This window comes from Arvicanthis niloticus, chromosome 15 (genome assembly GCF_011762505.2).
Source record: "Arvicanthis niloticus isolate mArvNil1 chromosome 15, mArvNil1.pat.X, whole genome shotgun sequence".
Classification (NCBI taxonomy): domain Eukaryota; kingdom Metazoa; phylum Chordata; class Mammalia; order Rodentia; family Muridae; genus Arvicanthis; species Arvicanthis niloticus.
Genome location: NC_047672.1, coordinates 9,305,493 through 9,321,897, shown reverse-complemented (window position 1 = coordinate 9,321,897; position 16,405 = coordinate 9,305,493). Strand labels below are relative to the sequence as shown.

Here is a 16,405-nt window from a genome sequence, read left to right as displayed (position 1 = left end):
GGGACAGACAGGGTCGTGTGCATGAAGACGCAGACGGAGGGGACAGACAGGGCCGTGTGCATGAAGACGCAGACGGAGGGGACAGACAGGGTCGTGTGCATGAAGACGCAGACGGAGGGGACAGACAGACAGACAGGGCCGTGTGCATGAAGACGCAGACGGAGGGGACAGACAGACAGACAGGACCGTGTGCATGAAGACGCCGTCATGAAAACCATTATTTTGTGTGTCAACATTTCAAAAATAAATTTAAAAATATGCTTAGGCAAAAGTTTTATTTTTAAAAGGGACGAAGTTTGGAGTCTGCCTCCATGTAGTGGTTGTTGAGAGGCCCTACCGGCTATTTAAGCTACTTTTCTATTGCTGTAGTAAGAGACCATGAAAAGGGCAACATTTTGTTAAGTAAGAAGACTTTTAATACACTATATTTCTATCGTGTTTCTCTCCTCCCCTGACACCTCCCGCCCAGGTCATCCTTACCTCTCTGCCACCTAACTTCATGTTCTTACTCTTTCAAAACAGAAACATGCACCGAAAATCAAAACAAAATCTACTAAGATAACAAAAAGCTCCCCAACACACACACACACAGCTACTCCTGGGCATGTGACCTTCCCTGGAGTGTGGTTGATAGACCCAGTGACACTCACTCCATTGCAAAAAACTAATTTTCTTTTTTCTGGTAGGTATCAGTTGGAAATAGCTTCTTGGTTAGGGGTGGGACTCTGTGCCCTCTTCCCCTTCTCGGTGCTGGGACTCGGTGTGGCCTGAACCTGTACAGACAGACCTTGTACATGCTACCATGGTCTCCGAGTTCCCGTGTGCAGCAGCCCTGTTGTCTCTGTAAGATACTGTCTCCTGGGAGTTACCTGCCACCTCTGGCTCTTTTAATCTCTCCACCTCCTTTCCCACACAGATGTCTGAGCTGCGAAGGGGAGGGTTGTAATGAAACTTAGGACTGAGTGCTCCAGAGTGTCTCAGTCTGCACATTGTCTAGTTGTGGTCTCCACGTTAATAATTACCATCCTCTGAAAGAAGCGTCTCTAGTGTGGGCTGAGTGCTCTGATGTCTAGGTGTAGCAGTGTGTCATTAGCTGTCATTTAGTAATAGTATTAAGTCTCCCCTAGGCCTATTACCTGTGTAGTTTTGGCTGTTGGCCACGTTAGCAGTATCAAGTATTCTTCCATTTCATGACGTAGGCCTTATATTGGAGTTTCAATTTCTCCATGCTTGATGACATAAGTAAGTTGTGTCTTGAGCATAGGACCTTACGGTAAGGTTGTTGAGAGCAGCCAATAGCTTGTGATATTTGGGGAGGCCCACGAGACCCTTTGGCCAATGACCAGATATAACCCATTCCAGACACTGGTAGTGTAAGATGTCTCCTTAGTTACTGCCTCTCCCATTATATGTTGACTTTTTCTTTTAAAGGAAGCTTCTACAGTAGTGGGTCACCATATGCCTCTTCAAAAGGCCTTTAGTGTTAGTGCCCCAAAAGATCCTAGGATCTTTCACCAGGAAATCTCTACACTTTCAACAAAAAAGCAGGATACAGTTAGTACCCAGAAGTTGACAGCTTTTTTATACAAATAACAAGCATGCTGAGAAGTCACCAAGGAAGCAGTACCTTTCACAGTAGCCTCAAAAAACCAGTCTTGGGATAACCAACCAGGTGAGAGACTTGTATAATAAAAACTTCTAGAAGATGGAAAGACCTCCCTTGTTCGGTAGGATAATATTGTGAAAATGGCTGTCCTACCACTATACAAATTCAATGCAATCCCCATTAAAAAGGACACACTGATCAATGGAATCCAGTTGAAGACCCAGGCACAAGTCAACACACCTATGGACACCTGATTTTTGACAAAGAAACCAAAAATACACGCTGGACGAAAGGCAGTGTCTTCAATAACAGTGCTGGTCAAGCCAGATGGCTGCATGGTGCAGCATGCAGGTGGTCAAGCCAGATGGCTGCATGGTGCAAAATGCGGATAGATCCCTATGTATCACCCTCATGAAACAACTCCAAATAGATCTTAGACCTGCTACATTTACACAATGGAATGTCAGTCAGCTGTTATGATAAATGGACTTACTGGACATTAAGGTACAGGCTTTTAGTCCCAGCTCTTAGGAGGCAGAGGTAAATGGATCACTGAGTTCCGGGACAGCCAGGACTTTGTAGAGAGACCCTGTCTCAACCCAACACCCCCCCCCCCCAAAAAAAAAAGAAAGAAAGAAAAATTTGTAGGTAAATGGATAATGGATGGAATCAGAAAAAAAAATATTCTGAGTAAAGTAACCCAGACCCAAAAAGACAAATATTGCATGTTTTTCCCTTATATGTGGATGCTAGTATTTTGATAATTATACACTGTAATCCAAGTAGTCACAGAAGGGTGGGGAAGTAGTGTTTTTGGAGAGAGAAAGGGGGAACTAGAATGGAGATGGGAGAGAGAACAAGTGAGGGAATGTGGGAGAGACAGCCGGCCAAGGAAGCTTATGAAAGAGAGTATGCAGCTACTTAAGGTTTCAGAGGTCTAGAGTCTGATGCTGAAATGAAGGCATGCTGACAGGAACAGCTGAGGGCTCACACTCCAACCACAAGAGGCAGAGAGCACTCTGGGAATAACATGAGTCTTCTGAAACCTCAAAGTCTATCCCCTGTGACACAGTTCCTCCAACAAGGCCATGCTTTCCAATACTTCCCCCAAATGGTCCCATCAACTGGGTACCAAGTATCCAAACTTAGGAGTGAATGGGCCATTCTCATTCAAACCGCCATAGCGACACTCAGAGAAGTTGACCTGGAGTAAAGAAATAAGGACAGTTTCGATGGCACTTTGGCCATCCCAAGTTCTTAGTCTGTCCCCATGGTTCTGTGGGAGTGTTTGGTATTTAGGACAGGATCTCTTCCTTTTAAAATCTTTTATTTTGGGTCTTAAGCATAGCTTTGCTGTGGAAAAGATAGATGTGGTACTTTACTTGTAACAGACTTTGTCTTAGTGGAAAGCACATTTTCTTATTTGTAACAGACTGGTTTATTTAATTTTTTAGATATCTGAGACCAGAAACTGCACAGGGAATTTTCCTGAATTTCAAACGACTTTTGGAATTCAACCAAGGGAAATTGCCTTTTGCTGCTGCCCAGATTGGAAACTCCTTTAGAAATGAGATCTCCCCGCGGTCTGGACTGATCCGAGTCAGGTACTAACTTGGCGTTGGGTTGGAGATGGAAACCGCCACACTTGTGCTTAACCTTGGTCACAGCTTGTTTCTGGTTTTTCCAAGTCTAACCTCGGGTGAAGGTGGCATTTTTGATTGAGGAGTGATTTATAAAGGAAAGGAAAGAGCATAGACGTTTATGGTTCCCACTTGGTCCAAATTCTTTTCTTTGCTCACCACCTCTTGAGGATGTAGAGATCGTGATACTGATCTTGATGTTAAAACCAGTGCATTTATGTCAGTGCTATGGAGTTACAGGTCCTCCCTCTGTCTGTCTGACACACTCTCTCTCTCTGTCTCTGTCTGTCTGTCTGTCTGTCTGTCTGTCTGTCTCTCTCTCTCTCTCTCTCTCTCTCTCTCTCTCTCTCTCTGTTGTGTGTTTTACAAAGGGGGGGAAGTGTTCTGGGCAGGTGGCATTGTTGATTGCTGGAGGGTGTGTCCTCGATGCAGCCTGTGCATTCATATGGGTTTAAGACTGGGCAGGTGGCTAGCCAACACTGCTGAGTTCAGACACCTGCCTGTCTGATGTCCTGCTCTGTTTGGTGTGTCCAGGCATGTGTGAGAGGCATCCTGGCACTGGCTAGTCTCTTTCTCTAGAAGCTTATCATGATTTAAGTTTATGATTTCCACATTTCTTTTTGACGTCATCATTCTAAGTAATATATTCTATACAAAAATAGGTAGTGCAGCCATACAGACATCCTGGACTGATGCCCAAAGGCAAGCTTTTAACCAATCTGTTTTTTTAGATCGTTGCCTTTCAGTTGTTACTCTGGAGGTCACAACCTTAATCCTTTCAGCAGGTACTGAGGTGATAATATTACTATTGCATTATTAACTGCAGCTAACATGAAGGTTTCTATAGAACACAGGGGAAGACTTTGGCAGCACCACTTGGGATTCTGGGTAGGACCTTTAATCTGTCTTCTCTGCACAGTAAAAGTTGATTTCTGTTAGCCCTTGTATAAGTTCTATGAGGACACAGCACCATATTCACCTGCATTTTCATGTGCACAGACACATTTATAGTTGTTGAAAGATAATTAAGACTTAGTGCTCTGGGACCAAGAAAAAAAAGTGCCATTAACGAGTAAAATTAAAAACCCGGAGCTCTTGGCAGTACATGTCGTGTGTTTAGGGCCAATCTGTGTAATTGTGTGTGGCTTCTAAAGCATCTGTGATAATCCTGAGAGCACACCAGTGAGATTGTGTCCATTTTTAAAAAAGATTTTGACTCATAAAATTAACTTAAAACACTCTCCCTTCCCCTGTAATAGCTACTAAATTGCAATTCAGAGAAATCTCTTTGGAAAGCCATTGCTTTGTGCATATTCATTTTGTCATTATCTGCTGAGCTTGATAGTGGCTTGTTCAGTTCATGCCCAGCGTCCTTTGCCTGGAATAACGCTTTATTTAAAAGCTCTTACTCTAAGGAGACCATCTGTTTGGTGCCATTATCAGTCATTTACTTGTTTGGAGCTATAAAACACAGTCAATCAACCTGCTTTAAAACCTGTAGAACCATTTCAGTTCACTTCTAATTTCCTATTCTTCAAAAAGTAAATGTCTGTGGCTTTCTTTGGGACATATTTATGCAGAGACCTGACACTTTAAGCAGAATCGTTTTATGTGGATGTTACTATTTAGCATCTTGTTTCTCTTGTATGTGGCCTTTGCTGGTTTCCTATTTTAAAGGATGTATTAATCTGATTTTAAAAATTACTTTTATTTATAGCTGGTACTTGAGTATAGCTATATAGAAGGGAATGATATTTGAAAGGAGTTATTATTTTTGTTGTGGTGGTTATTTCGTTATTAGGGCTCACACCCGAGGCCTTGAGCATGCCAGAGCGTGCTTCCTACCACAAGTTGTATCCTAGGCCAGTTATTGATGTTTCTTAAAAGAGCAATCTCCTACACAAACCTAATCCAGAAACCTTTGGGTAATTTCCTTAGGAAGCCGGTGATAGGGAAAGCCTGTGGTTTAGGCCCTTTATCTGGAGGAGTGAGCAGCCGGAAATGGGAGCCTTGTCGACTGACTTAGTTTTATATTTACGCATGCGGATTTTGTTCTTGTTTTTTCCCTCAGGGAATTCACAATGGCAGAGATTGAGCACTTTGTAGATCCCACTGAGAAAGAGCATCCCAAGTTCCAGAGTGTGGCTGACCTCTGCCTCTATTTGTACTCAGCAAAAGCCCAGGTCACTGGACAGTCTGCTCGGAAGATGCGTCTGGGAGATGCTGTTGAACAGGTAAGATTTGGGGGGAGCTGGTGTGGATGATGCCCAGTCAGCAGTGGCAGGACTCAGCAACTTGGTTGTGCACTGAGTGATGAAAGATTTGACTTTGGCAATATTTTTGTTTATTTATTTTGCAGCAGTGTAGGTCAAGCAAGTGCATGGACTGTATTCTCAGCCCTGACAGTTTTTGTCTTTGTGGTACCGGTGAGCAAAACCTAGGTCCTTGCTGATCAAGTGACCTAGCTCTAAGCTACAGTTCCAGTCCCCATATAGTATTTGTTTTATATAGAATTTACTTTATGGTATTAGTATCAAGAGAAAATTATCTGAACCACCAATTCTGGCCCAGGATCTCACATTAAAACGTTTCGCAGGTGGGTCTGGGAGGTGACTCAGCAGTCTCACAGGCTGTGAAGTCTGATGACTTGAGTTTGATTCCAGGACCCACGTGGTGGAAGGAGAGGACCAACTCCTGCAAGTTGTCCTCTATCCACACACATAAATTTAAAATCAAAATCATTGTTGAGCAGAACACTTAAAAAAATGGTCTTAGTTTGAACTGTCCTGTATCTAACCGATTCTACTTTAACATTTTGCAACTTTGGAAGAGACAGAGTTTTACTCAGGAAAAGCAAACACTCTGGATCCAAGCCCCTTTGTTTGCCCACAGCATGGGCTTATAGGCCTTGTATATTTCTGAATTTCTTTAAATATCTGCCTGGAGAAATGAGTGAGTGAGTATCCTCATTAGCTGCTTCCCAGTAGTGAGTGACTTGCCTGGAGAAGCACTTAGCCATCCGACTTTAGAAGTATGCAAAAATGCAGAAATAATCTGCTGTGCTAAATATCATAAGCAGAGGAACTTGGGAAGGGTTTATTTTAGACACTTATTTATAGGCTATAGTCCATCACTGAGGGAAGCCAGGGTAGGAGCTTGAAGCAGAAGCCAGTAGAGAAATGCTGGTTACTGGCTTGCTGCTCTTGGCTCTCTAAGCAACCATTCTTACACACCTCAGGCCTAGTTCCCAGGGATGGCATCACCTGTGGTGGACTGGGCTCTCCAATATGAGTTAACATATTGTGTGACATATCCCTGTGTCCACCACAGCCAGCAGAGTAACTGTCCTCAAGAGATAAGTTCAGCTCAGTATGACTCCGTAGTCAGTATTGGCTCAAACATTGTCTGACCACAAGGCAGATTTAAGCATACCACAATTTGAGGGAAAAAAAAAAGCTTCCTGGTGACAATTAACTCAATCCTATGTGCACAACAAGGCTTGAGACACGACTACATCTTCCATAAGGATTAACTGAGGAAACAGGCTCAAGAGAAAGGTCTGGGACAGGATAGCGCCATAGATTGACTGAGACAAAGAAGCCCAAGATAAGAGTCTAGGAGGATCAGATGTGGCCTGGCCACACAGCACAGAGGACACCAGCTATTAGCTAGTCTGTTCCCAGCTTTCTCTGTTCAGTCTTCTGGGTAGAAAGCAGGCTCTACATCTCTCCCTTTGAAAAGACAACCTACCTATGAGTGGCCCTGGTTCCGTCGAGCTTGTCTGTGAGCACAAGGACTTACATGCCTTAGACAGCAATCAAGAAAATACCCAGTGGCCCGTGTGCTGAAGGCAGTTCCTCAGTTGAGATTCCTTCTCAGGGATACCTAGGTTTGTGTCAAGTTGATAAAACTAACCAGCAGACGTCCTCGCAGTGATGGAGGTATCGAGATGGTTTCTAAGGCCCCGGACTAAAGCTGTAAGTTGATACGCTCTATATGGAGCAGATGAGCTTCAGTGGGCAAGAATATAGTTTTTTAGAGCAAACAAAACAACCTCAATATATCTCTTTAGTCTGTTAATTTAAATGGGCTTATTTATAACTGGATTTAGGGAGTGTATAAGGCTGAGTCAGTTGGACAGATATGTTAGACATATTGGTTGTTTGTCCAAGGCAAAGTCTCACTGTTTATTCCTGGCTGTCCTGGAGCTCACTATGGAACACACAGAGATCTGCCTCTTTCTGCCTCCCAAGTGTTGGAACCCAACGTCTTAGATATATTTTGAACAACTTTATTATTAACTTGTTACCTTGACATTTAAGAAATAACCAAGATCACCTTGTGGGTATTTTAAATTGTCTTTCAGCAGGAAGAAGGTTTACTTTGTGTGTCCTGTTTTCAGTAGACTGAAATAGGTAGATATGCAGGTAGACAGAGAGCACTTAAGGCTTCAGCAGTATTAACGTGTACTTTCTTCCTTGCTGCACTTCTGTTTGTTCAGGGTGTGATTAACAACTCAGTATTAGGCTATTTCATTGGCCGAATCTACCTCTACCTCACGAAGGTTGGAATATCTCCTGATAAACTCCGCTTCCGACAGCATATGGAGAATGAGATGGCCCATTATGCCTGCGACTGCTGGGATGCCGAGTCCAAAACGTCCTATGTGAGTAGCCTGCAGTGATGCTCTATGCCATTGCTTACTGCTGTCCATGCCAGAGCGGACCAAAGAAACTAACCAGACAACAGCTGACTTGTAAAGATGGGCAGCCTGTGTGTTGGAAGACCCTTGGGAGACAGAGATTGCTGCCTTAGGTAGGGAGGGAAGGGTGATGGTGGGGTGGCCCAGGTGTCTGTTCCTGGGTGCGGTAGTATTCCCCACTGGAGCTGAGACGGGCCAGCCTCCTGACAGGCATCTTGCAGACACTGGCAGTGGTGATAGGCTTAAAAACATTTCCGCTTAGAGAACTATTTGGTACATTTAGGACATAGATTCTGGTCTCTTTCTCTCTTCGTATTTGATAAAATCCAGAGATCTCTAGATGACCCCCGCCGTGTCCCCGTCGTGTCCTTCCATTCCTCTACATGAGCTCCGTTCCCCATGTTTCGGAATGAAAAGCAGCAAGATGTAGTTGGCTCTCTCTCTATGTGGGTAGGGTCTCAGGAGGCAGCTGAGCACAGGCCTGCGTGCCTGGCCTTCCTGCTGTATGTTGGACAGCCGTCTTCACGATAGAGAGAAGCTGCTGGAGCTCAGGGTCTGAGACTTGCATGCGGTCCTTGGCTTTGTGTTTTACTTTTATAAAACAACTTTGACTTTTCTAATATAGTCATCTATGTTAGCACAGGCTGGCATATGCTGTAAACCTCTTGCCTTAGCCTTCTCAGTGCTAGAATTATAAGCAGGTCTCCAGCATTCCTGGTTTCTAGATAATTTTTCTGTGGATAACATGCATGTATAAATGTGTGATAATGTGCATTTATCTAGTGTCTGGATTTTGGTTTTTTGTTTGTTTGAATCAGGATCTCATATAGCTCAGGTTATTCTCAAATTACCTATGTAGTCAAGGCTAGCCTTAGACCTGTCCTGTCTCTATCAATTGCTGGGCTTACAGACTTGTAGTAGCTGTTATTGATGCTGCTTTGAATATTTCTTTTTGCCTTTGCAGACTTAGATAAGACATATTAAAATCTGTTCTTAGCAAGCTTGTTTGGTATATGTACTGCTTGCTGTGTTGCTTTTCCTGGGAAATCATACAGAAATTCGTACTTACCACAGAGAGGGCAGACAAACTGAAGAGATTATTGGGGTTACCTACTTATCTCCTGAGTCTTAGGAGTTATTTGAGCTTCCTGGTTATCTTAAGTTCTGGTGAGTTTTGTGAGCCTCTGGATCTCCTGGCTCCCTCCAGGAGGGCCTGCTTGACCTGAAGGAGGAGGAGACAGTGACATGAACATGCCAGATGGGTAGTAATTATTTTAAGAGTTCAGATGTCCTCACATGTCTTTCGACACTCCTGATTTTTTGGAATGTTCTTATTTTCATATAAAACCATAAAATATTTCTTGATTTTGTGTAACGAGTAATTACTGCCTTTCTCATTTTCACCCCATTCTGTTGGTTTAATTTAAAGTAGCATTAGAGCACGTGGGTGTCAGTTGAGATCCCGATCCTGTCCTGTCCTGCCTTTTATCCACTTTACTTTCTTGTTCATTCACATTTGTTGCTGTCACAAGCCGTGCTCCTTCTCAGTGCATTGCATTATCTTATACAGTCCTCTGCATCTCTTCTCTTTCTGGGGATGCTCAAGTGCTAGAGATAAGGCCTCCCAGGCCTTACACTGCCAGTAGTGGAGCTGGGCTACAGTCCAGACGGCCTGACTTCAGTTCTTGACTTTCAGGCTTTATAGACGTTCTTGTTCTTACATAGTACATCTGTAAGGTTGTGTCTTGGATTATGCTCTTATAACAAAATACAACACATTTCTAGAAGGTAGCAGTCCAGGAACAGAATCTGGTATGCTCTGGTTTGGTTAAGACCTCTTTATTGGGTTGATGACTGCCATTTTTTCGTCTCCCCCCATGGGAAGACGGCAGATAGCTCTGCTGAGCTCTCTAGTGAGGAACACTTACCCAGCGATTAGAATTCTACTCGTGACCTAGTGACTTCCTAAAGGCACCCGTGTGTGCTGTCACATTGGAAGTTAGGATGCCATTCATTGTAGGAGTTTATGTGTGATACTGGCAATCAGTCCATCGTATGTTACTTGAAAACAGTTGTTTTTTAAATTAGGTACCCTAGGTATTAAAAAGAAATGGACTCTGACACCTGTGGTTCCTCTGTGACTGAACCTTTACCCATATTTTATATGTTTCATTCTGTTCATTCAGGTGAACTAACTGAGCATCAGGACTTAACAGCCATGCCCTGCCATGTTCAGGTGGCCATTTGATGGCATGTCATCCAGAGGAAGGAGTAGTTTCTGTCATATTTGAGTCCTGGCTATAAATTTGAGCCAAATCTATAGGTTTTAGTCAGATACCTGTTTAATTTTCATAATCAACTTATAGATTATTCACTTACTGGATAGTAATATGACATTGTAAGCCAGCCTTGAAAATAAAACCACTTCACATACAGTGTCAATTCTCTGTGTGCCTTATAGATCTGTTAACTGCTTCATGTATGAAACTATTCTCCTTTTAATAATTTACAAAATCCAATTGAAGATTCTATAATTCAGTTGTCCTGGAATATCTGGAAGGATTAGTTACTGTCTGCGTGCTTTCATGAGCAAAGCCAGTGTGCGCGGTAAGTGAATTTGTTGCTTCTCTCCTCCTAGGGCTGGATTGAGATTGTGGGATGTGCTGACCGTTCCTGCTATGACCTCTCCTGTCATGCTCGAGCCACCAAAGTTCCACTAGTAGCTGAGAAACCCCTGAAAGAACCTATATCCTTTCTGGCCACTCCAAAATTAAGGCTAAAGATGTGTGAGCCCCAGTTTATCCCTTGTTCTTTGGATGACTGGAGAGGTTTGGGGTTGTTTAAACTTGTTGGTTGGTGTTCCTCATTGCTTCTTTCCCAGTCCCTATTTAAGGTATAATGAATAACCACAGCGTTAGACCTTGAAAGACATATGTTCAGAAGTATGCCCAGAATGTCTGCTGGGGTGCTACTTTTTCCAGATGTTTCCAACATTCCTTTTTCTGCATATGCACCTCCAGGTAAAGGTTATCTGGAAAGTGTTGTTCTCATAAACGCCTAGAGCCATTTTAAGATAGTTTAGTTCACTATTTCTTTAAAATCAAATAGGAGTTTGCTTCTCTATCTTGTACAGAGATTGTGAACCCATTCTTAGGATTGAATACTGACAAAACCAGATTTTTAAAATTTATTGTTTGTGCTTTTGGTGCAGCAGCTATGTGGAGGTCAGAGAACAACTTATAGGAACCACTTCCCTCCTCATCATGTGGGTCCTAGGGATTTAATTCAGTTTATCATCTTGGAAGGAAGTGCCTTTTCCACTGAGCCACCTCACTGGCTAAAGGTGTTACCAGATGAATTTATGCTATGGATTGAGATATATTGCAGATTAGATAAAATCCTTTATTTCACTGTAACCTTAGAAGTCTTTGTTTATGATATTCCTTTGTTATTTCCTCATGTGTGGTGTGTGTACATATTCATCTGGGGGGGTGCACCCACATGAATATGTGCACACACCAGATGTCCACATAAAATGTCTTCCTCTTTTGCCCTGTACCATATTTTTTGAGATAGTCCCTCACTGAAAATGGAGATGACTGATTTCAGCAAGACTGGTTACGCGGCAGCTTTGCGGAGTGCTGCCGTCTCTTGCTCCCAGTGCTGGAGTCGTAGGCATGGACAGCCACACTTGGTTCTTCTGGGATGCTGAGCATTTGACCCCAGATCCCCAGGCTCCTGGGGACTCACTTTACTCACTGACCCACCCCCATCTAGTTCATCTTGTGAATAAACAGAGTCTGGGGTGCTGATGCTGACAGGACGGGGTGGTGGCTTTTAAGTTGGTGTGGTTGAGTGTTTTAAGATAATTTCTCAAAATCCTAAGCTGTGCTGTGTCTCGATTCCTTGACTATTTCATACAAAACAGTTAATGTTGTACAGTTTGAGCCCAACAAGGGAGCTGTGGGCAAGGCGTACAAGAAAGATGCAAAGCTGGTGCTGGAGTACCTGAGTGCCTGTGATGAATGCTACATTTCAGAGATGGAGCTGCTCCTGAACGAGAAAGGGTAAGCTCCTCTCCCAGGCTCTGAGAGCAAGGGCACGATGAGTTGTGTCTAGAAGGCCTTTGGCAGGTAAGTGCTATCTATATCTTAGTTGTATTTAAACAACTCTCCTTGTTAGAATTCTGACATTATACCCTAGAAATATATTTGAAACAAGTAGGATCCTTTTGTTATCTTTATGAACAGTATTCTGGGTTTAATCCCTACATCTCAGAAGAACAAGCAGGAACAGGTTTTTTTCTAGTGATTTTCATGGAGGAGATTACTTGTCTTAAATTAGATTAGAAACTAATCTAACTTTTTGAATAAGAGGCATGGAATACTCTGTAATTATAAACATAAATATAAAAGCAACAGAGAATAGTCTTTAAAGAAATACAACAAAATTCAGAACCAAATAGTGTAGAAGCTATAGTATAGAAAATTATTGTACTTCTGTAAAAGCAGTATCAAGTGACTCATAATGATGAGTTCAAAGGAAGACCCAGAAACAACAGACATGACTAGTAAATACAGAAATGTTGTAAGATAGTTATAAATGTGTTTTATGCACTCATGAATGTAAAAGAAGGGCTGGCGAGGTGGCTCAGCAGGGAGAGCTGCTGCTTCCAGGTCCTCTCTGCCCACATGTCGCATACATTCACATACGTAAGTTTGTAATAAAGAATATGAAGGAGAACATGAACTGTCATAAGAAGTGGAAGCATAAACACGAGCCCCAACTGGTGTCTCGAGTTGCTGCCTCACAGTATGGGGCACCAGTGGATTGAACGGTGCAGAGGCATGGTTAAGTTTAAGGATGTGGCCTCGGAAGCTATCCATGGGTCATCAAAAGTAAGGGGCTTGGGATGCCATGGGACAGTGCCACACAGATAAGCACATGTGTGATAGTCACAGTGCATAGAGCAAACATCTGATGAGGTGGCAGGAAGAAACAGTGTCAGATTTAAGAGCTGAACCCAGGCAGGCTGGAGACAGATCACAAAATGGCACATAAAACTCAAATTGCTAAAAACCATGTATAAAGACAAAAATCTTTAAAGCAGCCAGTGGGGGAGAAAGAGTCATCATATAACAGACAAGAAAGATAATCATAATTTAGAGTTCTTATCAAAGTGATAGGAGCCATAATGCTGGGTTAGGGCCTTTAGTTGTCTAGAGCCGAGAATACGAACATGCTAGATTCAGCAGTACTGTCAAGCAAAGCCAAAGCTCCATGAAGTGTAGAGTACAGGAGTACAGGCTTAGCATGAATCCTGTGATAAGGTCTTTAGAGAGACAGCGGATTGCGCACTGGGCGGATAGCTCTGTGGACCAGCTGTGTACTGTGCAAGCATGAGGAAGTGAGTTTCCATCTCCAAGTCCCATGTACAAGCTAGGGGTAGTGCAGTGCATCTGTGACCCCAGCACTACTGATTTCAGGGCTCAAGGAAGGTATTCCACATAACTACTGACCTTAATATACATAGACAATCCTGCATGTGCAGAACAAACTATTTAAAGCAAAAACGTCGTTATAGAATTTATGCATGGAAGTAAAATGCATACCAAAGTAAGAATCAGTGATTGGGATTGCACTGTGATAAATAGATGGAGTGACAGCTGTACTGAAGCCCAGGCTAAACTGTAGAACTGTTGCCTGCACAGAAAGCACACAAGCCAGGTACAAGCGTAAAGACAGAATACAGTTTAGGAAAAAAAAAAAAAAAAAAAACCAACCAGAACAGCACCCCTAGAAGACTGGAAAAGAGGAAAATGAGCAAAGAGCAGAGAGAATGTCTGGTTGTTAAAATAGTAGATAAAATGAGTAAGTGGTAAATGCTGGGATAGCAGCTGCTGGTTGTCCGTCTGTACACTTCACAAGCTCCAGACCTGATTCATGCCATTGGCACCAAACTGATTTCAGTGGTAATACAGAAATAAATTTAAAAGTAAAAGGAAATGTATATAGAGAAAATATTTCCTATGTATAACATATTTATATATTACATATTAACATGTAATATCTTATGCTATTTTAGTATCAAAGTAAACTCCAGGAAAGGGGTGTTATGTAAGCAAAGGGCGCTTGATAAGGATGAATGACGTCATATCATTCCTGCATAGTACACAACTGAAAACCAGGACTTAAGATACACACACATGACAGAACTGAAGACAGTGAGGTGACTTCAGTTACTGTGGGTTTCTGCTGTCGGCAAATCAGCAGACTGAGCAGCACACAAACACAGTGGGAATTACAGGACACAGACTGTTAGTAGCTGACTCTTGCCATGTGTAGAACGGCCGCTAAAGTGCACTAGAGCACTGTCGTTCTCCCTCTTTTGTTTTTTGTTTGTTTGTTTGTTTTTCGTTTTGTTTTCAGGGAGGTGGGTTTAAACAACAAAAATACTTAAGTGAAACAAAATAAAACAAAAAAACCAATATACAAGAAAGCACATAGGGCCAAACTACTTCAGTAAACCCTGAAATATTTTGTGACTTCTCTTTTACTGACAGGTTGCCTCCCAAGCCTGTCATAGACTGTAGGAGCCTAGGAAAGACACTTTATAATGGAAAGTAGATTATTAATTGTAATTGAGAGTAGGGACACAGAGGAGAGGGACTTGGGAACTTTGAGGCAATCATGATTGTGTGTGTGTGTGTGTGTGTGTGTGTGTGTGTGTGTGTGTGTGTGTGTATGTGTATCATTTACTAATGACTGTCATGACTCTGCAAGACTGTTTGCTGGGTTTAATCTCAAGTAGTAGCTGTCTTCTTGCTAATGCTAATCGTTCTATATGTATTTTCTACTGTACAGTTTAGACTAGTCATAGAGTACACGACACTATGCACAAACAGATTTCAAACCAGTAGTTATCACAGGAGATCAGTGGAAACCATCCAGATAAGACAGAAGATTATGACTGGAAGGCACCTGCAAAATGTAATGGTAACAAGGATTCCTTATAAATCTTTGAGACAACCACATGAGGGCTCTGTTTCCTACCTGAGCTGCCATCAGGCCAGAGACATGCCAGCTGGCCTTTATAATGGGAGCAAGTAGCTGGAACGTAGGGCCTTGTAGAGTGCCCTTGGTGACCTGTGACTGGTGTCAGGACACGAACATTTGGCAGCCATGGTGAGAATGTTCTGTATTCACATAGCAAAGAGTCAGAAAACTGGTTTATTGATCTCCACTTACTTTGTTTTGGGTTTATAGTTGCTGAGATAGTATATAGAACAGTGGTCACTTTAATTGCAGAACTATTTTGGACAAATGTGATTACTCTAAGATAGTTTTATTTTTTGTTTTCTGCTTTTAAGTTGGTACATTTAATCTTGACTTCAAGATCAGAGGACTTTGGTATTAAATCAGTTGAGGAGTTGTATAAAATAAGCCATGTTTGGAGAACCTCTCTGGGGTATGCAGTCTGGTGCCCATGTATGGGGAATACTTAATTTGGTGGTCATTTCATGAGTTGTCTTCTGGAGAGAATACCAGATTTGTTGGCATTTAAAATGAAGAATGGTTCAGCACCCTGGAAAAGGGGTATGTGTTCTAACTACTGTTTAATGTGTTGTGTCTCTTTTCTCTGTTTGTAGGGAATTCACTATTGAAACTGAAGGGAAAACATTTCAGTTAACGAAAGACATGGTCAGTGTGAAGAGATTCCAGAAAACACTGCATGGTAACTTACTACAACAATAAAGAAATAAAAACAGCCGTTATTTCTGAACTTAAAAAAAACTAGGAGTTTTGTGACATTAATTTTTCATGAGTTTTGAGGAGAGAAGCAGCTTGATGGGTGTGACAAACGTGGGCACTGTCTCTTTAAAGCCGCTGTGCTCGGACTGAACAGTAAAGCTGCCTTTGTATTCCTACAGCCTGGGGGACATAGGATGAAATCTCTGAAAACAGCACTACTTTCAGGAAAAAAAAGTGGTTTTATTGAGTGAAGGTGTTTCCTTTCCCCTGCTCGACATTGTTGGGGGTTTTGGTCAGGCAGATTTTGAATTAGGCAGTATACACTCTAGAGCACACGTGAAGGTTGCTAGGCTTTGAAGCGAGGCTCCAGAACCTGCTGAAGGCTATGGCTATGAATGGTCAGCTGGCCTAGGAGCCAGCACAGGCAGAGCAGGGCGGCACTGTGTACCTGCTGCCCCCAAGCCTCTGCTGGCCGTTCCTCAGATGATACTGAGGGTGGGGAGACAAGGCACCTTGACTGTCTTTCTAAGATGCATTGGTTTGCCTCTGAGCTGGGCCATGTTCATGTTGGGTGGACAAGTGTCCTAAGCCACATTGTACTCTTCTAGGTTTTTTTCCTTCCTTCCTTCCTTCCTTCCTTCCTTCCTTCCTTCCTTCCTTCTTTCTTTCTTTCTTTCTTTCTTTCTTTCTTTCTTTCTTTCTTTT

At 42.6% G+C, this 16,405-nt stretch overlaps 1 protein-coding gene across 2 annotated transcripts in view; it reads left to right on the top strand.

The window, feature by feature from the left end:
* Window positions 1-16,405, top strand: part of Gars1 (glycyl-tRNA synthetase 1) — a 39,748-nt gene that overhangs the window by 17,995 nt on the left and 5,348 nt on the right. The window contains exons 8-13 of one of the 2 annotated variants that reach the window (XM_076913311.1): window positions 3,061-3,210; window positions 5,318-5,480; window positions 7,748-7,912; window positions 10,587-10,695; window positions 11,871-12,015; window positions 15,598-15,683. In XM_076913311.1, the coding sequence (XP_076769426.1) occupies window positions 3,061-3,210; window positions 5,318-5,480; window positions 7,748-7,912; window positions 10,587-10,695; window positions 11,871-12,015; window positions 15,598-15,683 (818 nt within the window). Of the gene's footprint in view, window positions 1-3,060; window positions 3,211-5,317; window positions 5,481-7,747; window positions 7,913-10,586; window positions 10,700-11,870; window positions 12,016-15,597; window positions 15,684-16,405 lie in introns of both variants that reach the window. The other variant, XM_076913312.1, reaches the window with a different exon arrangement.